The sequence below is a fragment of the Notolabrus celidotus genome, chromosome 23, assembly GCF_009762535.1.
Source record: "Notolabrus celidotus isolate fNotCel1 chromosome 23, fNotCel1.pri, whole genome shotgun sequence".
Classification (NCBI taxonomy): domain Eukaryota; kingdom Metazoa; phylum Chordata; class Actinopteri; order Labriformes; family Labridae; genus Notolabrus; species Notolabrus celidotus.
Genome location: NC_048294.1, coordinates 5,305,358 through 5,328,327, shown reverse-complemented (window position 1 = coordinate 5,328,327; position 22,970 = coordinate 5,305,358). Strand labels below are relative to the sequence as shown.

The 22,970-nt window shown below is 40.4% G+C and overlaps 1 protein-coding gene across 1 annotated transcript in view; it reads right to left on the bottom strand.

Annotated features, from left to right (window-relative positions):
• si:dkey-172j4.3 (diacylglycerol kinase eta) overlaps positions 1 to 22,970 on the bottom strand; it is a 116,186-nt gene that overhangs the window by 19,150 nt on the left and 74,066 nt on the right. The window contains exons 5-16 of the mRNA XM_034676894.1: positions 21,731 to 21,811; positions 21,474 to 21,578; positions 19,291 to 19,423; positions 18,354 to 18,460; positions 16,547 to 16,672; positions 13,299 to 13,401; positions 11,329 to 11,488; positions 11,010 to 11,118; positions 8,237 to 8,376; positions 6,958 to 7,045; positions 4,676 to 4,767; positions 2,044 to 2,143 (exon numbers count right to left, since the gene is read on the bottom strand). Coding sequence (XP_034532785.1) covers positions 2,044 to 2,143; positions 4,676 to 4,767; positions 6,958 to 7,045; positions 8,237 to 8,376; positions 11,010 to 11,118; positions 11,329 to 11,488; positions 13,299 to 13,401; positions 16,547 to 16,672; positions 18,354 to 18,460; positions 19,291 to 19,423; positions 21,474 to 21,578; positions 21,731 to 21,811 — 1,344 coding nt within the window. The remainder of the gene's footprint in view (positions 1 to 2,043; positions 2,144 to 4,675; positions 4,768 to 6,957; positions 7,046 to 8,236; positions 8,377 to 11,009; positions 11,119 to 11,328; positions 11,489 to 13,298; positions 13,402 to 16,546; positions 16,673 to 18,353; positions 18,461 to 19,290; positions 19,424 to 21,473; positions 21,579 to 21,730; positions 21,812 to 22,970) is intronic.

The window sequence follows — 22,970 nt, the reverse complement described above, 5'->3', positions numbered from 1 at the left end:
GTTTCCATGGCAAACATTAAAGTTATATAAAATATAACAGCGGAAAAAATAGCAAACAAAAAGTGATGACCCAGATTTCTTAATCCTCACAGATGTGGCTGAAGTTCGCAGCATGAAATCAATATATATACAGAGCACAGAGGTCTTTTATTTGTTAAAGCAATAGGAGAGTTTCCCCCCGGGCGCCAGCGCAGCTTCACATTATGTGGAAAAACACAGAGAGTGCTCTGACAGTAAGAGTTTGGGAAACCTCATCCTGGTGAAAAGATGTTCTCTTTAAGAAAATGTCTCAAACAACCTTCTTAAAGCTCCAGTGAGGAGTTTTAGCTGCTTATGAAACAGACTGAAATTCACACTGATACCTCTTTATGACCTGTGAAAGACCATCAACAACAAGACTTAGTCTACTTAGTTGTTTTTCATTTCGAGGTAGAAGTCAGATCAGGAGATTAACTATAAAAAAAACCACTACTTTCACACAGAGTACAAAATCAGCAACGAAACAAGCGGTATCATTTTCTCCACAGGGGGCACCAACATCAACACAAACTTAAAGTTCCTTACAGGAGCTTTAAACACACATTTGGCTAACTATACTAAAGTACAATGGTTAAAGACAGCTGCTATAATACTTAAGTTATATTTCTTAAAGCTACAGTGACAAACTTAAGTTTGTGTGGATTTTGGTGCCCCCTGTGGACAAAGTGGTGAGTTCATAAGTTCATACCCTGGTTTTTGTCAACACCTACCTAGAGGCTGTTGCAGGAATAAAAAAATAATGTTGTAAGAATAATTAACTTTACTCCTGATGGTCTTTGCTTTTGAAGGTCATAAAGAGAGAACTGTTGGATTTTCATGACAAATTAGCTCGAGTTCAGACATACCACTTTGTCCACAGGGGGCGCCAATTTCAACAAAAAAATATAGTTACTCACAGGAGCTTTAAAAAACACATCTTGCTGACTACACTTTCCCTTTACGAAATGTTATGTTGGTAGAAGACGACTGCTGTAAAAGTGAAGTCGTATTTCTTAAAGCTCCTGCTCCTTGTGTTGATTTTGGCGCCCCCTGTGCCCAAAGCGGTACGACTTAACTCTTTCTTCTTTGTTTGTTAAGTTAAACTTAAGATAAGTAATTAGCCTAACTCCTGATAGTCTTTGCTTTTGAAGGTCATAGAGGGAAAAAAGTTGGATTTTCAGGACTAAATTAGCTTGAGTTAAGACACACCACTTTGTCCACAGGGGGCACCAAAATCATTGTCATATTTTTTGTTTGTCAAAGACGACTGCTATAACAATGAAGTCGTATTTCTGAAAGCTCCTGTGACGAACTTTCAGTTTATGTTGATTTTGGCGCCCCCTGTGGACAAAGTGGTATGTCATAACTCTTTCTTTTTCGCTCGTTAAGTTAAAAGTTAAACTAAAAGAAGTAATCAGCCTTACTCCTCATGGTCTTGTTTGCTTTTTTTAAGTCATAGAGTCAAATCAGTATGAGTTTCACTTTGTTTCATAACCAGATAAAAACTCCTCACAGGAGCTTTAACCTCCTGTTTCCACATTTCAACACTTCAGTAGCTTTAACATTGAAAAAAAAGAAAGAAAGACAAGTAAACAAAAATATCAAAGGAACTCAAAACCAGTGAAAAAACTGAAAATTCAAATAAGCACATCACAATTTGTTTTTATAATGACTTCAATTTTCTGCCAATCCTTCGTCTGACAAAGCTCCAATAGAAATATACACCGGAAAAACAAGGCGACGTTGCTTATTCTAAAATTGCCGTTAGTTTAACTTGAATGTTGAGGAACAGAAGAATGAAATAATATTATCTGGAAATACTCAAAGTGCCGCACTTCAGCTCTCATACTCAGCTTTAACATTGTTTAAACTGAAACTCTGAAGTAGCAGAGGGAGTGATGACTGTGAACCTCTGAACACACACACACACACACACACACACACACACACACCTACACTGCCCACTTCTTACTGTTACACAAGCTCTTACATAACAAACACACACACTAAATAATAAGCCTTTACCTTCTTTGCCATGGCGTCGGCCTCCTCCTTGTTCTCTGTGGCTCTCTCGTACGCCTTCCCCACCTCCGCCACGAAATCGTTCACCGTCCCACACAGGAACCTGACAGAGAGAGGGGGGGGTCAAAGGTCAACATGACACCCGTTACTATCAAGTGAATACCTGGTGAACATGTTTTCAGTTTGGATGATTCATGGTGCAGTCACACAGGAGTTTTCTGGTTTCATGGCGGCTTACCTGCCCTACACACACACACACACACACACACACACACACACACACACACACACACACACACACACACACACACACACACACACACACACAAACACACACACACACACACACACACACACACACACACACACACTGTTTACTCGCTCTGCTGCCGTGTGACTCAGCAGGGAGGATTTACGATAATGTACAGTATCTTTAAAGGTCAGGATGGTAGTTTATGTTGCACAATGCCGTTTACCATTCAGCTAAATCTGATGCAACTTGGACATCAATCAATCAAATGTCATGTCGCGAGTGTTTTTGAATTTCTTTGTCACCAGCTGCTGAGATTTATATCTTCCAGTTCTTGGAAGTTATTTCTACAGCAGATATTTCATCAATCATGAGAGCCAGTACCTCCAAGTCTGAGGCCATGGATTGCTCTCTCTCTCTCTCGGTGGGGAGTGAGTCTTTGTCCCAAGTGGGGGAGTTTAAGTATCTCTGGGTTTTGTTCATGAGTGGGGCTAAAATGGAGCGTGAGATCGACAGGCGGATTGGACCGTTGTGGTGAAGAGGGAGCTGAGCCGGAAGGCAAAGCTTTCAATTTATCAGTCCGTCTCCGATACGTCGCAGCACTGGATCTGATCGGTTTCTATTCTAGTCAAAGTGTTAACTTCCACTGGGTCTGCTCCGTTGCGTTCCGGCTGCATCTCATCTCCAACAGGTCAGAACACAACGAAGCAGATCACTTAAAGGCCCTGTGAGGAGTTTTGAACTGGCTGAGAAACAGACTGAAAATGATACCGATGCCTCTTTATGACCTTCAATAGCGAACAAGTCCATCAGCAGCAACACTGGCACCTTCTCTGTTGTCATTTTTAATGCCTGAAACCGCCCTGAGGGGGTAGGTGTCAGACCAGATGATGGACATCTTGCTTCAGAAACAGCCTTTATTTCACTGTTTTCATGGGAAATAATCACATTGCCTGATAAAGTTGACTGTTAAAAGACAACAGGATGAGGTTTTTGTTGAAAACACTACTTTTGCATGTATAGGACAAGAGATAAGAGGTATCGCTTTGTCCACAAGGGGGCGCCAGAATCGATACAAAACAAAAGTTCCTCACAGCAGCTTTAACTACAACAACAAACTGTCATGATGTTGGAGCCAGGCCTGGAGTCAACAGGTCAACAGAGGTTTTCAGAGGACCAGAAAGACAACATGGATGAGGAGAGGAGGAGAAGCCTTGATTCAGTGATTACCGCGGGAAAAACCTCGTTCACATGACTCCAGCTATCCGGCGGTCCTGCTCCGTGCTGCATTCTGTACACTTAACCAGTGGGTGCTGACAGACGAGAAAGCAGGGACAGGGACCACCGCGGATCGGTGAAGGACCGGACACGGATCTGATGGTAGTCTTGTGTCAGAGATAGAGTCAGGAGCTCAGACATCCGGAGGGAGCTCGGAGTAGAGCCGCTCAAATGGAGTCAGCTGAGGTGGTTCAGGCATTTGATATGGACCCCTCCCTTTCGAGGTGTTCTGGGCACGTACAACTGGGACTATGCCCCAGGGTAGACCCAGAACTCGGTGGAGGGATTATTTATCCCACCTGGTGGGATCGCCTCAGGATTCCCCAGGAGGAGCTTGAAAGTGTTGCTGGAGAGATGGATGTCTGGGTCGATCTGCTTGGACTGTTGCCTTCGCGACCCCGAATAGGCGGAAGTAAATGGATGGATTGATGGATATTTAATCAATATTTTGAAATACCAAGAAACTGTGTTCAGGTTTTAAACCGAAATGAACAGTTTCACTTTCTAGAAACACAACTTCACCTCACATAAACCGGATCAGACACACTCTGTGGTGTTCAGTTTCCATGAGGATGTGCTTTAAATGTGTCCTAATGTCCCTAGAGTGGTCCAAACAAGCCGCAGGGTGTCCAGCACAATCAGCAGCAGTGTGAAACACACACACAGACCAAGATACACAAACACACACACACACACACACCTCACAGACGGAGGATAACAGCGCTCCGTAATGGCCGCCTCACTCTTCCCAAAGGGAGACGACTAATGCAGTAATGCAGTGAGGACGAGCCCTAAATACTGATCTATCTGTCTGCTTCACTTACAGTGGGGCACCACTTAATGTCCCCAACACTGAGTGTGTGTGTGTGTGTGTGTGTGTGTGTGTGTGTGAGAGAGAGAGGGAGAGAGAGAGAGTCCTCAGGGATAAGACTAAAGTGAAAAGATCAATACCCATTGACCAGACACTCGCTCCTCTCTTTTTCCCTCCTCCTCTCCCTCTCTTGTCATCCCTCCTCTCCTCTTTTTCCTCCTCCCTCCTGTATTCTGTCTTCAATGCTTCAATCTGTTCCCTTTTTTTTTTTTCCTGAAGGTGTCTATGAGACGTACTTGGCGGAGGAAATGACATCACTGTGCCTGTCTGAGTCCAGGATCTTGGCGAGGTGGGAGGCCACGGAGTCTGCATACTGAGTGATGTGGACCTGAGAGACAGAAAGAGAGAGAGAGAGAAATTAGAGTGATAAAAGAAACTCCTAATCTGGAATGAGGATTTAAAAACAGGGCCCGGTTGTTCAGAATTAATCTGTGCATATTTAAGCTTTCGGATCAGATCTTACAAACAGGTTATTAAAAAGATGACAAAACCAGATTACATCAGGTGATATAATCCTTCTTTTTAACCTCCAGTTTGTGTCGTTTAAATCCTCCAGGTTGGGTAACTTTAATCCAAAAGAAACAGGATTATTCTCATCCCAATAGAGAGATGAATTCAGGATTATAGAAACAAAATGTCAGAAAAGTCTGAAGGTGGTTGAAAGCTGAGATACTCAGCCGAGGGTCTACTATACGGTCCCAAATCCAGGATCAGGACCACGAGGGACTGGGTGCTTTCAGTCAGGGCGCCCCCTCTGTATGTCTTTTAAAAACAGTTCTTTAGGTGCATCTTTTAACTCGTTTTACATGAAATTTAACTTATTTTAATACGTTTTAAAAGCTTTGAATTTGATCTTATTTTATTGATTTTTTTTGTTTTGGGAACTTTATTGATTTCCTGTTGTTGTTAATTCTGCCGACTGTTTTGATCTTTATAACGTCTTTCTATATTCATGTCGTAAAGCTGTTTTTACTTAAAATTAATTAATTAATTAAATAAATAAATAAAAAGTGAGTAAAATTTGAACTAGATAATAAATCAATAAATAAATAAAGGTGAAAAAAAAAAAGTTTTAAGAATGAACTCATTTAAAAGCGAGACTAAAAAGGTCGGTATTGAGTTTGCTTGTTATTATAACGTTTATTATTATTCAAAAACAGTTTTTTTTTAAGATTCATTTTTGGTCTTATAGTGCTTTTAATTCAGAGGACAGGACCGTGGATAGATTGAAAAACGTAGAAAGAGAGTGGGGGGAAGACATGCAGGGAAGGACTGGGGGGGTCGGACTTGAAACCAGGCCACCCGCTTCTAGGACTGTCGCCTCTGAGAGCTGAATTTGACGTCTAAGCTAAACCAGCGCCGAAAACCTTTTTAAAATAATGTCACTGTAAACATTTTATTTAGTTTCCTCTTGAATTGCTGCTTGAATACTTCACTAAAGCAACTTTGAGGATCTGCCAGTTTGTGTTGGCTTTGGCGCCCCCTGTGGTCAAAGTTAGTATAACACATGTTTTGCTTTTTTAAAAACAGAGCAAAAGTTAGCTGGATTACTTGATCTTAAATGACAAATATCTAGATTGTTTTCACCCAGATTCAACTCTGAACTACCAGGCCAAGATGATCGTGCTAACACAGGACTGAGAAGCTGAAATCAAACCTTGTTAAGTGCTGAAAATGTTGATTTATGGATAAAAACAAAATCTCCTGTCTTTAATAAATTAAAAAGCAACAACATAACTTTTTCCTTCACAGGCTTCAACTGACTCTGAGACTCAGCTAGCAATGTGCTGCGCTAGCTTTGCAGTGTTTCCACATTGTGTACTTTTTCTCTTGTTTACACAAAAACAGCAAAGTGTTGTCCTCTGTCTGTTTTTCATGAGCTTCCTGTCATCATTTCTCTTGACTTTAGAAACATAAAAGCTTCAGTTTAAGTATCAGGCATGTCAACGAGTCACATGGGGGATCCAGAGTCTGCCATTCAAGACTTTGTGTCAATACATCACCTTTACTGTACATATTTACTCAAAGCTTTGCAAACACACCGCCTAAAAACACTCAAAGGGAAAGATCTGTTGGGAGTTTGAAGAGACTGCCACTCAGAAAACATCCCTTCTGTTTGATTAGCTTTAAAGTAACTGGCAGGTGACCGATGAGCGCCTTTAAGTCTTGAAATGGAAACATACGACGGCTCCTTTGGGATGCATCCTACTTAAAGGCAATGCATGAATACACGATGAGAGATTGGTCATGCAAGAGCATCATAATGATGTTATTTAACACTTCCAGCATGTCCGTTAACCAACATCTATGAGTTAAGAGGTATCGTAAATTTCAATCCCAGCCTCCACCGCTCCCCCTGGTTTAAACCTGATTGTTTGGGCTTCCAGCTGCCAGGCGTAATCATCCTCTGAGGGTGTTTTCAAAATCATCTCTCCAGCATATGAGGTCGGGCTAATTTATGGAAACCATCTGCCAACAAGCAGGTGTTTTTCCTCAAAGTTCCCGCGGAGTCATTTACCTGCAGAGGAGAATCGAGGCTGTCGTCTTCCTTCACGATCGGCGTGCGTTTGGCGCTGGTGGGCACCTCGTAAGTCATCACACTCCATCTAAAAGACACAGAGATGCACTCAACACCTGAGAATAAACTTCTTTATCAGGTAAACAGATCTAGACGGGAGTACAGGGGCAGGAAATCTACAGCTAGTGTACTTAAGTATGCACCACATCTAATTCATGTGTTTTCATTAAAGGGCTGGACTGACAGTTTCCCAATGCAAGTGCATTTCGACCAAGAGTCCCGGGGTCTTTTAGCCCCCAGAACTACTTTCGCCGGAACTAAAAGGTTCCTGTACCCCCATTGTTGTCTGCGTTTCGACCGCGGGGTGAAGTCCCGGGTAGATTGTGCAAATCAGGCCAGTGACGTATGGAGAAAAAAAAAAGTGAATGCACTACACCACCAGACCAGTAGAGGGCAGTATAACAAAGACGAATGCCATTCATCACAGGTGACACCATAGAAGCAGACAGACAGGCAGGTATCATTATGAGCAACACAACAGTTAGCCTGTTAGCATGAAGAGACTCAGCTGGCGCTGTTTTAGATGGTGCTATATTTCATCACAGATGGATTCACTGAATCAACACGTGAGAGGAGATAAGCGCGAGTAGCAGAGACGTTTCAACACGGCTTTAAAATTCCTATGAACTCAAAAAGCCGTGGCAGAGATCGGCCGGTGTTTTGGTCTAAACAGCGACCCTGTTAACTGGAGACTCTCAGCTGGATGCATCCCTCATAAACGTCTTCAGACGATCATTAAATATCTGATGGGGATATTTTGAAATCTTAATAAAAACTCAACTAGTTTGAATTCCCAGGAACTCCCTCTGTGTTTCAACAGCTGTGTAAACTCCACAAACACTGACACGTTCAGCTGAAGGTCTCCAGTTTACAGGGTCACTTTTAAAACCGGAACACCGGGAGAGACGCATTCGCGGTGGGCTGAGAGAAGACTACTGTTACAAGCTGCTAAATCAAGAGAATCACAGCTTCTTCTTTTGAAAAGTACACACACATACAAAAAAGATAGAACAAATAAAAACGAATGAAAGAAAGAGATATCAAGTGAATCACAGATGTGTGTGATGTTATTGTGGACGGCGGGAGGAATAAAAACACTGCAGTTAATCTACCAATCAGACATGATCAGCATTGCAGGCCCTGAAAGAAAGTACTACCCCCCTAGAAGGGACTTTTCAGGGGGGAGATTATCTACTGGCTCTGCGTCCTCCGTTCTTACCGGTCCAGCATCTTGGTGGTGGCTCTCTCCAGTTTCTCCAGGATCTGCAGCAGCTGAGCGTCGTCATCACACAGGCCTCCCCAGCCGAGGACCCGGGCCAGATCGTTACCCGTACCCAGAGGCAGCACACCCAGCTGGCACTGCAGAGGGAGGAGAAAATCGCTTATCAACAACAGGAAATGTTTAAATTCACCCAATATATAAATCAGCACATCATCTGCATATAGAGTGATAAAAACCCTTTTTTCTGTCAAACGGAGAAAAAGATTAATCGTGTTTCTGGGTGATTATAAGTCTAGTGTTGAATATTGACTGTTAAATCTTGTAAAGTAGAGATGTTTGTTTTTTTTAAGTGGGCTGGTGTGTCATTTTAACTGGAAGATCTCATAAAAAATATGTAATAATTGTAACTGTTATGTTCGGCTCCTCAGGGTTTTTCTCTCTCTCTGATGTTCCTCTGCCTGCTGTGCACCTGGGTGTGATTAGCATGCAGGTAGGAGGGAGGTAAGAGGACGGCACATGTTCGAGGAAGGGTTTGGGTTGTTTCCCTTTGTCTTTTGTGTTGTCCCAAGCATGTTGTTTGTTTGTTTGTCCCAAACATGGGTAGTTTGTTGGAGTTTATGTTTGTTTGTTGTGTTAGTTTGGGCTGGAGATTTCTGGTAGATTAGTTATCAGTTTTCTTTCCCCCCATGGTTTAGATTTTGTCTAGTTTAGGATTAGGTGCTGGGAGCGACAGTCCATTGAGCGGCTGGCCCACCACCTTTCCATCTTTTGTTCTTTTTGACCGGGGTCTCCAGTCCCTTATTTCTTTTTTATTTCATTGGTTCTTTAATTAGGGAGGGGTTTCTATTTCAAATTAAGCTTGGGGTTCTGATTAGCAACTTTGTGTGGTGTCCCTTCTGCTCTTGTATGTTGCGGTCTCCACCACTGAGTCTGTGCACCATTGTCGCTTTGGCGACCGTAACAGTAACATTGCACTTGCTAACCCCAAAACTATTCAATCTGTGTAGTCTGACATGACCCAGAATTACCTTACATGATCAGACATGGCTTTTAATTTTCAGATTAGACGCTAAATTAAGATAAAAAACCATGTCAGTATGAATTAGGTTGGATTAAATCCATGAAATTAATCTATTAGTTAAAGCTCCTGTGAGGAGCTTTTGAGTGGTTATGAAACAGAATGGAATTCACAGTGATGCCTCTTCATAGCCTGCAAAAGCAAACTATCATCAGGACAGGTTTTAATTATTTCTGCTTCATAGTTTTTTAAGCCTGAAACGTCTGCGAGGGGGTAGGTGTCAGATTTTTTTTTACTTTTTCTGCAGCAAATATACCAAATGAGTGAAATATTTGACTGTAAGTTGAAAGCAGGAGGATATTTTGTATCAAAAAGCATAATTTACACATGTACAGGACAAGATCAGCAATGAGAGAGGTTTCACTTTGTCCACAAGGGGCGCTAAAGTCGACACAGACAGAAAGTTCCTCACAGGAGCTTTAAAATAATCTGTGTATCATTGATAAGTTCTCCATTTAGCAACCTTATCTTTCCCTTACATTCTTTATTTGCTGCTTGCTGTTAAGTTATTTCACAATTTGTGCTGTTTTCACTGTTTCCTGTCGTAAAGGTGACATATCACGCTTTTTTCATCAATATATATTGGTCTAAGAGGTCCCCAAAACATGTCTTTAAAGTTTATGCTCAAAAAAACACTTTGAAATCAGATTTTGGCATGCCTGAAAAACCCTCTTCTTCAGTCCTCCTCAGAACACTCTGTTTTCTCTCTGACCACGCCGACTCAGGAAGTGGGTGTGGCCTCGGCTCTCCAGCACGTTGATCTAATGTTTACATGTTGGCTGAATATACACGGCTGCTCACAGACCCGCGTTACTTCAACTCTCTGAATCTGATCCAGAATCTGATCCTGACAGAGAGGCGCCTGTAGCAGGACCTTTCTGAACCATTGGTCACAGATTCAGTGTTTCTTGTTGTTTAATTTATCAGTATGTCGACGTGTGTCTTGATACACAGCGATGAACATGTAGCTATGTGGCTATGCTAACTAGTGCTAGCACTTATCCATGATAAGTAAAAATCATCCACTAGATCTTCAAATCTGCAGACGTGGGGAGTAAAACTGACCTTTGTGTTTATTAAGACAGCCTACAACTAGCATGCCTCCCTCCTAAGCTCCTTGTTAGCACACGTGTGCAGGTAATGAAAAACGGAGGAAGGGTTGAGTTGTATTTTATACAGTCTATGGGCTGAACAAGCTCCGAGCTCTGACTCCGTGACAGACCGGATATTGTTGTGACGTAACAAAAACACAGAAGTCTGAAACGGCTCGTTTCAGCACACATTTACAGAAAGGTGGAGAAATCAAAACAGGGGCAGAATGAATTTTTTTCATTCTCGGGGGGTTTGTTGACATGCCAGGGAAACATATTTCAGGTAGAGAACCATTAAAAAGTCCATTTTGCATGAGATGTCACCTTTAATTAAGCTATATCTGCTATAGTTTACCAGATTCCGATGATATCTTATTCAAAGATCTGCCAATAAGTGGAAAGTTTTGTTCTGCTGTTGTTTCAAAAAATGTATGAGTGATGACTTATTCGAACTTTTAGAAGACTGAACTGAAAAGTAGAGACACAGTAACATTTTGCTGTGTTAGCACATAAGTGCCATCTTTCTTGCCCGTCAGCATTCTTCAGCGTCACCTACTCTGTGAAGTCATCGTCCCATCCCACTCCTCTTCCTCCAGCTCACCTGTTTATGGAGGTTGAGTTTATCCAGCTCCGAGAGCACCCAGGCCACGCTGCCGTCTCCCCCACACACCAGGATACGAAACGTCACAAACTTCTGGAAAAGGCGCAGGCTGACAGGGAGGAGGAGGAGGAAGAGAGAGAGAGAGAGGAGGAAGGTGAGCACCAAATGTTAAGAGGGAGATGACATTTAAAGGCAGGAAAATTGCAGCATTGAAATGAGTCGAAACTCCTACAAATCAAACAATTAGCAGGACATAAATACAGCCTGTTTACTCATCAAACTTTTCTGAAGTAACACGAGTCAGAGAAAAGTGAAGTACCCGAGCTCTGGTCCTCCGTTCATCAGGTCAAACACCTGAGCCGGGTTGAGAAGCTGCTTGAACTTGCGGAGGAACTTCACGCCCTGGTTGTCTCCACTTTTGGAGTTGCACAGGACGAGGAGGGGACTGGAGCACGACGCCGAGGTGGCTTTCCAAAAGCCTGAAGGGAAAGGATCGTAAATTAAGACACATTTTAAAATGAAAGGACAACAAAGTCCTTCTTTCTCTTGAACTCAAGATCAAACCTGTTGTTCTCTTTTTTCTTTTTTAGGTATTTAAAAACCCAAATTTTGTGAAAATGAACAATGGATGACAGCATATCTTATTTTTCTTTAAATATTCAACAACTTAAGGACACTACAATTGTATATTTATACATCTAAATTAACGATTAAGAGTTTTTACTTTATTTTTTCAACAGCTCAAATCTGTTAATGATGCTTTTACATCCGCCATATTTGTTTACACTAAAGTCACGTTCGACCAGGTGAGATTTTGTGAGATTTCTGAACTCGTTGTTAACACTATGAGATGAAACTCTTAAAGGTACAGTGTGTAGAAATGGGGGTATTTAGCGTTATCTAGCAGTCAGAATCTAGCGTGAAACGTTCCCTTCTCACCCCTAACGTCCATGAAGCACCGGTGGCCTTCAAGGACAAGAAGCTCATGTGAGGCATGATAAGTATGATCCTCCATTTGTCAAGTTCTAACCATAGACTGTATAAATAATGGACGTAGTATCCGTCCATTATTTATTGGTTTTAACCATAAAAAATGTTAATCAATCAAAGTCTTTTGAACACGACCATTTTCCATTTCTGGAAACTGTTTGTTACAAGTTTGTCCGTTCTGTGCTGCTGTAGAAACATAGAGCAAGATGTTGGCCTCCATGGAAGTGGACACTCTACTTAGGTAGATATAAAAGACTCATTCTAAGTTAACAAAACCAAAACAATTTTTATATCATAAACTTAAATAAACATTCACATATTGTATTCCATTTCTAGATGTATTCTGCTAGATGCCGTTAAATTCTCAACACTGTACCTTTAAATCTGTTGTTATTTGTCATAATGCGAGGGGTCTGTCACATTTTTTAACATCTGTTGTGATTTTAAAATCTTTAAGGATTGACCTAAAATTAGGAGATGAAAAATCAATGTAGGTCATGGTGGACCTTATTGTGATTAAACTGGCGAATAACAAAGCTTTTGATATCGACCTCTTTTTGACTTTTGGCTTGTAATAAATAAATAAATAATTGGATGAATAATTAATTAAAAAAATGTGTTTACATAAACTATATATATTTAAGGTGGCAAAAGTTGCTTTAAAGCTCCTGTGAGGAGTTTTTTGCTAGTTATGAAACAGACTAAAATTGATACTGATGCTTCTTTCTGACTTCCAAAAGCTACCAAAGTCATCAGTGACAAGACTGACAGTTCCTTTGTTGAGATATTTAATGCCTGAAACCGGTGTGAGGGGGTAGGTGCTAGTCGTGCAGCTGAAGAAACAACCTTATTTTACATTGTACTCATTAAATATTCACTATGAATGACACATTTCATTGTAAAATCAGCAGGATGAGACTTTTTGTCAGAGGACACTACTAAAGCATATAGAGGACAGTATAAGCAAAGACTGCTTTGTCCACAAGGGGCGCCAAAAGTAACACAAACCAAAAGTTCCTCACAGGAGCTTTAAATGATTGTTTTTAATATAAACAGTGTATATAATATATTAGATGAGTTTCAAGGAAAGGTTTCGGTTTCAACGTCACACTGAACATCAAAGAAAATAGATTCTCAAGAGATCAAAGGCAACATTCTTGAGCTTTGATCCCTCCGTATGATGTAAGTCTCTGAACTAAAGGGCTGTGTGTGTGTGTGTGTGTGTGTGTGTGTGTGTGTGTGTGTGTGTGTGTGTGTGTGTGTTTCAGTGTGTGTGTGTGTGTGTGGAGGGTGTCTCACCGTCTGAGTCGATGCTGTTAAGTGCAGTGGGAGGAATGATGGACACTCTGCAGTGACCCAGGGGACACACCTTTCCCATTTGTTCTTTACAGCTGTTGTGGACCTGCGACACACACACAGACACAGACACACACACACACAAAGAAAGACAGACAGGCACACACACACGAAGAGTCAGTGGTCTCCATAGCAATTCTATATTTCAGCAGAAGCAGAAAGGTCATTACATCCCTCTGAAACCGACCAAATGTCAGTTCTAAACCTTTACAACTACGGCTCTGATTCACTTCACACACATATCAGTGTGTGTCTTTGTGTATCAGTGTGTGTTCCTGTGTATCAGTGTGTGTGTGTGTGTGTGTAGAGGATAATTTTCATTTAACACTGAAAAGCCTTCACCCTTTGCTAAGTGGAGCCACGAAGAAATGTTACGTCTTTAATAGCGTCTGTGAGGGTCTCTGTGTTCCTTGACAGATCCACTTGATGTCTGTGTTTGATTCTCGAGTGACCCTCTCGTTTTTACAGCAGTTTAGAACGTTTTACTGTTTACATCAAACAATTAGTAATACCACTTTTCAAAAACCATAAAGTATTAACCAGCAGTTTAACCAAAAAACATAGTGTGTACTACGACTTGAGGGAGATGCAAATATGAGGCTAACTTTGACCACAAAGTTTGTCTTTCTTCTGTCTTGAGTAACATCAACTACAACAGGACAGACTAGCATGATGCAGTTAATACTTCATTAATTGAATTGAGACCAGTTAGGCAAAAATAAAATGCAAGATAAATATAAGACCAATCAAACAAAACCAAAAATAAACATCTAACTTCCTGCAAAATCGGTAAATGGTTGAAAAGGTGGAATATGATCCTGCTAGTGTTTTTTTTAATTCTGTATTTTATATTCTGCTCCAAACAAAGTGATAAAAATGGAAATTAAATCACTGGAAAAAACAGGTTTAAATGAATATTCAATCTTGGTAAACAAAGGTTAATGTTATTCACCATAAATCAACATTATTCATTTGCTGTTTCTTTGCTTTATTTAAGCTAATCTGTAAAAAAAAAAAAAGAAATATAAGAGGGTAGATATTTTATGGCTTTTATGGGAAACATGTTTCTTCGAGAGTTTAAACATTCAGCTTACATAAAGCAACACTATCACCAAGAAAAAGTCACGTTTCTGGATTTCTAGATCACACTGTTTTTACCTCTATTTTGGTCTCCACCAACCCCCTGATGGAAATACCTCATTAGCTGCTCTATTTTTGGCTGTATTAAAAGAAAGTGTGTCACACACCGCACACTTAGCACTAACTGGCAGGTTGCCCTAAAGCCACTGGTGGGGCATGAACACCTGGGAGGAAGTTTCAAAATAAAAGCCCCCTTTATCTGATAAATGATCTGATGACAATAAGAGAGCTTCCTGTTGTTTTCTTAATAGAAGATTAATAAACCTGTTAACACTTGAAAACATGCTACATTTAAATAATAAGTAACATTATCACTGATAAAAAGTCATGTTTTTAGATTCCAAGATCACACTGCTATTACCTCTATTTTGGTCTCCACCAACCCCCTGATGGAAATACCTCATTAGCTGCTCTATTTTTGACTGTGTTTAACAGAAAAATGTCACACACTACACACTTAGCACTAACTGGCAGGTTGCCCTAAAGCCACTGGTGAGGCATGAACACCTTGGGGGGAAGTTGAGAACCATAATTTTTTTTCAAAGTAAAAGCCCCCTTTATCTGATAAATGATCTGATGTCAATAAGAAAGCTGCCTTTTGTTTTCTTAACCGAAGATTAACAAAACTCTTAACAATTGAAAACACACTATATTTAACTATTAAGCAACATTATCACCAATAAAAAGTCACATTTCTGGCTTTCTAGATCACACCACTTTTACCTCTATTTTGGTCTCCACCAGCGCCAGATGGAAAAATCACTTAAGCTGCTCTAAGTTTGACCGCGGTTAAACAGATAAATGCTACCTTTGTGAGTATTTCTGCCATTAGCAGATAGCTTCAAAAGTTTTTGGGAGGCTTTTCGGAAAAATTAGTGCAGATAACGGTGGTAAAAATGTACCGAACCAGTGCAGTTATGACCTGAAAATTCAAAACAAAACGCTGAAAGGCACGGAAATAGTCTTTATAAAGTAGGCTGATATTTGTAACACCTTTCCTAGCACTCAAACCGGAACTGATGCCTGAACAAAACTTAAATTAAAACATTTGGTGGTTCAGTTTTGACTTTAAAGGAGTGTAAAACTCAGATTATTAGGTTACATTGCATCATATGTTAAGATAATGTGAAATTGTACAGATGAAGAACACAACACAGACTTCAAATTCAATAAAAGTAATTTCCCCAAATACAAGTGTGATTTGTTTCACTTTAAACCTTAGTGTTAACCCTCTGATGCTGCACTGTGAGGACTCTTCAACACAGGTTTAGTCGTTACCTGTACTCTACAGGCCAATCTTAGAGTTGTTAATGTTCCTGCAGGAAAATTATTAATAGTCATCTCGCTCGAGGCAAGCAGAAATTAGGTCAGACTCAGCGGACAGGAAATTCATCTACCTTGTGAAATTTCTCATTTAAACCCACCTCCCTCTTCCCCCCAGGAGATCTCTGCTCCCACCTTTAGTGCCGTCCTATTACTCTGATGACTCAAGTGAACTTTTATGGACCTCGAGTGTTTGAAAGTGCAAGAGAGGGAGTCAAGATGAAAGAGTTAAGGGGCACTTCTCATGCTGAGTGCACTAAGAGTCATAATCTTCTGCTAATAATAATTTGTCAGACTGTTTGATGTCTAAAAAAAGTAACTCCAGCTTCTTTTTCTTACAGTTTTGAACCAAATTGGCATTTTGGATGAATTGGAAACTCTAAAAGTTAGTATACAACTTAATTTTGCTTTTGATTTTTTCACATTTTCTGGAGAAAATATGACTTTTTTGATTAAAGATGGAATCCTAAAACTTCCAGTATGACCATGAATTGTTGGTTATTTCACTGATTTGGATTTGGAAGTCAAATTCACTTACAAGTCTTGCTCCGACTCTTCCAGCCCAGACCTCTTTGGCAGCGATATAATGATGTTTGACTTGTAAGATCTTTCCATGTCTTTCTAGTGAAAACAACTTGAAGCTAGCAGAGACTTTCTGAATGAACCTGAAGCTGATTTGACGAGACAGTTTGTTTGACAGGATGCAGTCAGAAGTCGATCACACTTACGATGGCCTTGCACCACAGGCAGCGCCAGTCCTGCAGCCGCCGAACGCTGCCACAGTTCTTGTCACACACCACACACTTAGCGCTCACTGGCAGGTTGCCCTCCAGCCACTGGTGAGGCATGAACACCTGAGGGGGAAGATGGAGAAACACCATGAACATGAGGCTTCACCTGCCTGCAGATCAGACCCACTCGACCTGACGCCATTAAGACGAATTGAAACAACCCGCGTGGAAATATCTGTACGCAATGACCTATGAAAACACAGCGTGTCACTATCAAGCAGCTTTTCAATCCTTTGTTTTTATTTGAAATACCAGCATCATCTTCATATTTTCAGCATCATCTTCAACATATTTAGTAATATCTTCTTCACATTTCGCGTCATCTTCATCATTTTAGCATCATCTTCCCCTTTTTTTTTGGCATCATCTTCATCATTTTCATTACTTCAGCATCATCTTCATCATTTCAGCACCATCATCACCATATTCAGAATCATCTTCTTCATATTCAGAATCATCTTCTTCATTTTAGCATCATCTTCATCAAAATCATCATCATCTTCTGAATCATCTTCGTCATTTTAGGATCATCTTCAGCATATTCAGCATCATCTTCATAATTTAGGAATCATTTAGGCATCATCTTCAGCATCATCTTCATCATTTTAGCATCATTTTCAGCATCATCTTCATCATTTTAGGATCATCTTCAGCATATTCAGCATCATCTTCATAATTTAGGCATCATCTTCAGCATCATCTTCATCATTTTAGCATCATCTTCAGCACATTCATCATCATCCTCCTGATTTTTGGCATCATCTTCATCATTTTAGCTTCATCTTCAGCATTTGCACTATTTTAGGCATCATTTTCAGCATCATCTTCAGCACATTCTTCATCATCCTCCTGATTTTTGGCATCATCTTCATCATTTTAGCTTCTTCTTCAGAATTATCTTCATCATTAACATCATCTTCAGCATCATCCTCTTCATTTTTGGCATCATCTTTATCATTTTCTCACCATCTTCCGCATCATCTTTATCGCTTCAGCAACATCTTCATCTTTTTAGCATCATCTTCTTTTTTTGGCATCATCTTCATCATTTTCTTACCATCTTCAGCATCATCTTCATCGCTTCTGCAACATCTTCAGCATCTTAAGGATCATTTTCTTCCTTTTTGGCATCATCTTCATCATCTTCAGCATCATCTTCAGCATTTGCACTATTTTAGGCATCATCTTCAGCATCATCTTCATCGCTTCTGCAACATCTTCAGCATCTTCAGGATCATTTTCTTCCTTTTTGGCATCATCTTTATCATTTACTCACCATCTTCAGCATCATCTTTATCGCTTCAGCAACATCTTCATCATTTTAGCATCATCTTCATCATTTTAGCATCATCTTCTCCTTTTTTTGGCATCATCTTCATCATTTTCTTACCATCTTCAGCATCATCTTCATCGCTTCTGCAACATCTTCAGCATCTTCAGGATCATTTTCTTCCTTTTTGGCATCATCTTCATCATTTTAGCATCATCTTCAGCAGTTGCACAATTTTAAGCATGATAGCCATAATTCTATTATCATTTTATCATCAGTCCTTGCATGTCAGGGCACTCAGATTTAATGAAGACACTCTTTTCCAAAGTAAAAGTCCTCTTTCCCTGATGAATGATCTCATGTCAATAAGAGAGCTGCTCTTTGTTTTCTTCACATTAGATTAATAAACTTGTTAAACCTTGAAAACACGTTACATTTAAATCAAACACATTCACAAACAGACAGATCTCTCACCCCTTCCTCGTCCTCGATGATGTCATTTCCTATGGAGGCCAGCGTGGTCCATTTGCAGTTGTTGGTGGAGCGAACTGCACAGCGCTTGTGTGCCTTGAACTTACAGACTGCAGAGGACAGGAAGATAAATGTCATTTAAAGAACGTAGCTGGCAGGTCAACATGCTGAACAATAAATCTGTATCTTAATGCAGTGGTAACTTTAAATTCTAAGTAATTTATTGCTCTTTTATGAGCCATTTACTGTTATCAAAAAGCTCCTTTTATAACACTCAGAACAGCCACATAATTAAGACAAAATGTTTCTTGAAAATTCATAAAAATGTTGTGAAAAAAATGAAAATTTTGAATATTTTCTTTGAATTACAAAAAAATATTTTAATGTTTCTATAACTGTTTAGAATTAATTTATTTCAACCAATAAAATATGGAAAAAGGACACCAGGCCTATAACAAATAACTTGGTAGTGGTCTCTAATCACAAGGTTACAATTTTAAATCCCAACAGTGTGTCCTCGACTAAAAAACCCTCAATGTGTGTTTGCAGGTTATTTACTCCTGCTGTGGTTAATTAGTTTTTCTCGACTGTGTCCACAGTGTAAGTGTGTCAGACGTGTGACGAAACCTGCCTCACCTCACAATAAGGAGCCATAAACCTACTTCTGTGACATGCTCCAGATTCCTTTTTACAACGCTGAAGGTGTTTCTGATGTTCGAGTCAGAGGTTTAACTGCTTTTCTTTTTCAAAATATCACAAATAAAAAGGAAGAAAGTCCTTAACGTTAAAAAAAATCTGATTTAAAACAGAAAAAAGGAACACACTGAAAGCAAATAGAACCTTTTTGACAGTATTTTATCTTTGTGCCCTACGTGTGTCTTTAAATCTGAGTGTCTGTGTGCGACTCTGTGTTTGCGTGTGTGTCAGTCTAAGTATGCACCTTCACAGGAGAGGCCGTGGGAGGTGACCCCCGGCAGAGCCTCCCTGCAGACGTTGCAGAAGGTCGGTCTGGCGTGCGAGCAGGCGTACCAGTTGTGCATCCCGGAGAAATGCTCCATGTTGAACTGGCTGGCCTGGAGGGGAGAAATATGGAACGACATCAGTGCAACATGTGAAAACAGACTCAGCGTGGGAAGGTGGGAACACAAAGGTCAAAACGGGAATCATTAAACTGATGGACGAGGGCTGAAAGACGCTGCATGCACAAGAGCAAGACTTTCAATTCCATGCTGAGCTAAACGGCTACAGAGGAAGCAAAGGTAAGACATCGACAGGTTGGGAGGGGGATATTTAAATTACTGACATACATATCTTATCCTATGTTATGCTCAGTCATCTATTATCCATCTATTAGGTTAGAAACACACTATGAGCACCTACAGCTTTCCTCTCTGTATAAGCTCAGCGGCTTGTCTCTTTTCCATATATGTCTGATCTTACAACAATAATCATTAGCAGACAATTTTATACAAGCGCCAACCTCTGGCCGCAAGAATTGAAGCCAATGCAGGAGTGTTAAAAACTGCAGTTCCTCGAGTGTCCACTAGAGGACGGCTCCAGAAGTACCGGAAACCACATACACACCAATTCAAAAAAGACAATCTTTACAGCAGAAATAAACATGTTTACAGCCTGGTTCAAAAAACGAGTGTAGGTCTGAGTAGCTAATTTCTCGATCTGCATCATTTTGCCCAAATAAGGGCGTGGCTGACTTGATTTACCGGCGAGAACACTGTAGCTGTTGGATCGGAAACAAACAGACTGGACACAGAGATAGGGAAATTCGGCTGTAAATCGCCCTCTAAATTACTGATGGTGGCGATATTATACAACCGACAGAATAAATGTAAAACTGGTTGAAATACATACTTATTATCAAAGTAATGCATTTGTACATTTTCCTTTTTTTTTATTCTATTTTTTGGCCTTTTTGCCTTTATTTCATAGGACAGCTGAAGAGAGACAGGAAATGTGGGGAGTAGAGAGTGGGGGAAGACATGCAGGAAATGGTCAACCGGCCGGGAATCGAAATGGCGACCCATGCAACCAGGACTGTACCCTCTGTATGTGGGGCGCTTAGACCGCTAGGCCACCAGTGCCCCACATTTTCCTTTTTTATCTGCAGTAAATCACTGGGCTTCTCTAGATCTGTTTGGGTTTGGGATATAAACTCCCCAGTTTGGAAATGTTATTTCGGTCAATTATTTCTCCCCTGTAACAACACCAATTGGTGTTGTATTTTATGTCGTTGGAAAGCCTGATTAGTCACCTTTACAATGAGGTACAACTTGTAAGGATTGTGCATTCATGGAATGAGCAACACAGCTAAACGTGTGGGTAGCGCCCCCCCAAAAATGTGCCAAAATCCCCTGCAAAATTCTCCTGGTTGGTGTTTGAGGAGTTTAATTGGATGTAAATGGTCAGATGTAGACCCAAATCTGCAGAGGTCCCAGGACAGGTCTTGGGTCCTAGGCTCTGGAAGGACCATGAAGACTTCTGTCAAACCAAGCATCCTACAATTTAATATTCATTCCTTTCACAGCTCTACAAAGTCGGGCCCGTAATAGAAATTAATTTGAGGAAGATCTAATCCACTCTTTGTTTTGATGCCTTATTAACTTGTAGGACTGGAGTAACACACAATCTAAGACTAACCAGGTGAAGACACTGACATCAATTCAAAGACTAACTGCACAGTTTAAAATGAGAGGTACATAAAAAGCCCAAAACCTGAGAGAATTTAATTTCAGCAGGGATAACAGCTTAGAGTCTTCATCTGTCTTTATAGCCTATTAAAGCAGAGACTCTGATTTTATGAGAGAGATCAATCTGCTGGCAAAGAGCTCCAATGAAAAGCAGATAAGAGAGAAGCGAGTGGGATAAAGGATTGGAAACAGAGGAAAGGAGGAGGAGAGGATTTCCTTCCTCAGAGGAGTAGAAAAGGTAGGAACGTTGACAAAAGAACAGATGGACCAAAAAGAAAGGATTGAGGAGCAGAGCCTGTTCTCATTAAAATAGATTACACGCTCATAACGAGCATCAGAGGTACATTCATTTGGCACATTTCTGATCTCCGGATGTCAGCCGGCAGGATGAATAATGGAAGAAAGAGAAGAGACGAACCTCGTAGGTTTCCCATTTTTGGACGGATTTAAGAGCCCCGATCCAGTCCTCCATTTCCTTCCTGCTCTCGGCACATAACATCAGTTTGCGAAATGGAGTAATCACCTGTGAGAGGAAAGGAAGAGGGGAAATGTGAAGGGATGAAAGTCTGAGCCTCTGTCCTCTGACATAAATCTGCTTTGAAGGCGAGGCCACATTCCCAGTTTGGAAAAGTTTCAACACAAACACAAGCATTTTTGTAAAGTCTTGTTGCTCACCGTGAAGCTGTTGTTGATGTTCTTGGTGCTGGTCTCGGCCACACTGGCGTCCGATAGGTCCACTTCATCAAAGATTAGAGACTGAGGGAGAACAAGAGGAACATTAACCAGGCTCTGAACAGCAATGTGTCAGGGTTGATGGTTTAGCTTCTACCTTTATGAATATAACAAATGGTGTCCCACAAGGGTCCATATTGGGTCCTATCTTATTTGTCATCTATATCAATAACTTATGGAAAAATGTAATGGATGCAAAGTTTCATTTTTATGCAGATGACACAAATGAATCTTTGTAAACCAAGGCTGGTTTTAAATGCCAACAAGACTAAGGTGATGTATTTCTCAAAGTGGATGGTGAAAGATGACTCTCAGATTTTTACCTCCACAAATGAGGAAATCAAATGTGTCCCAACATTTAAATACTTGGGTTTTCTCTTAGATGAAAATCTTTCTTTTAATCGTCATATTGAGAGTTTAACCAAAAAACTGAGGGTGAAGTTGGGTTCCTTTTCTAGAAACCAACGCTGTTTTTCTTTTGCTGCTTGAAAAAAGCTCATTCTAGCAACCTTTGTATCTGTAATCGACTATGGTGATGTTCTTTATATGCATGCTTCCTCAACCTCTCTGAAAATGTTGGACTCAGTGTCCCATGCTGCATTGCGGTTTGCTTCTGGTTTAGGTTTCCGCACACATCACTGTTTCTTGTATGAAAAGGTGGGCTTGTCTTCCTTACAAAGAAGAATGGACCATTGGTATATCTTTCTTTATAAGGCCGTACTACAGGAGCTGCCGTCTTATTTATGCTCTTTATTGATTCCTTAAGTCGTCAGTGGCTGTCATCCTTGGTCCCATGGACAAAATCTTTTTGGCATTCCTCAGACTCGCTCTGTTTTTGGTAAAAGTGCTTTTGATGTCTTTGCTCCGTCTTCTTGGTTTGAGCTTCAGGGTCACCTGAAACTGGATTTTTTAATTCAATTGGAGGATTTTAAAACTAGGATAAAGGATCATCTGATCAGCTTGTGCACATGTTTTAGAGCTTAACACTGCTAATTTATAAATCAATGTAATAGTTACTTGTTACTATATGTTTTGTCTTGTTCTCAATGTGAAACTTTTTATGCTGCTGTCTTGACCAGGACTCCCTTGTAAAAGAGACTTAGTAAAATAAAGATGAATTCAAAAAATGAAATAAACATATAATCACACCTTTTCTTCTTCTAAACATCCCAACGTTTGGAAT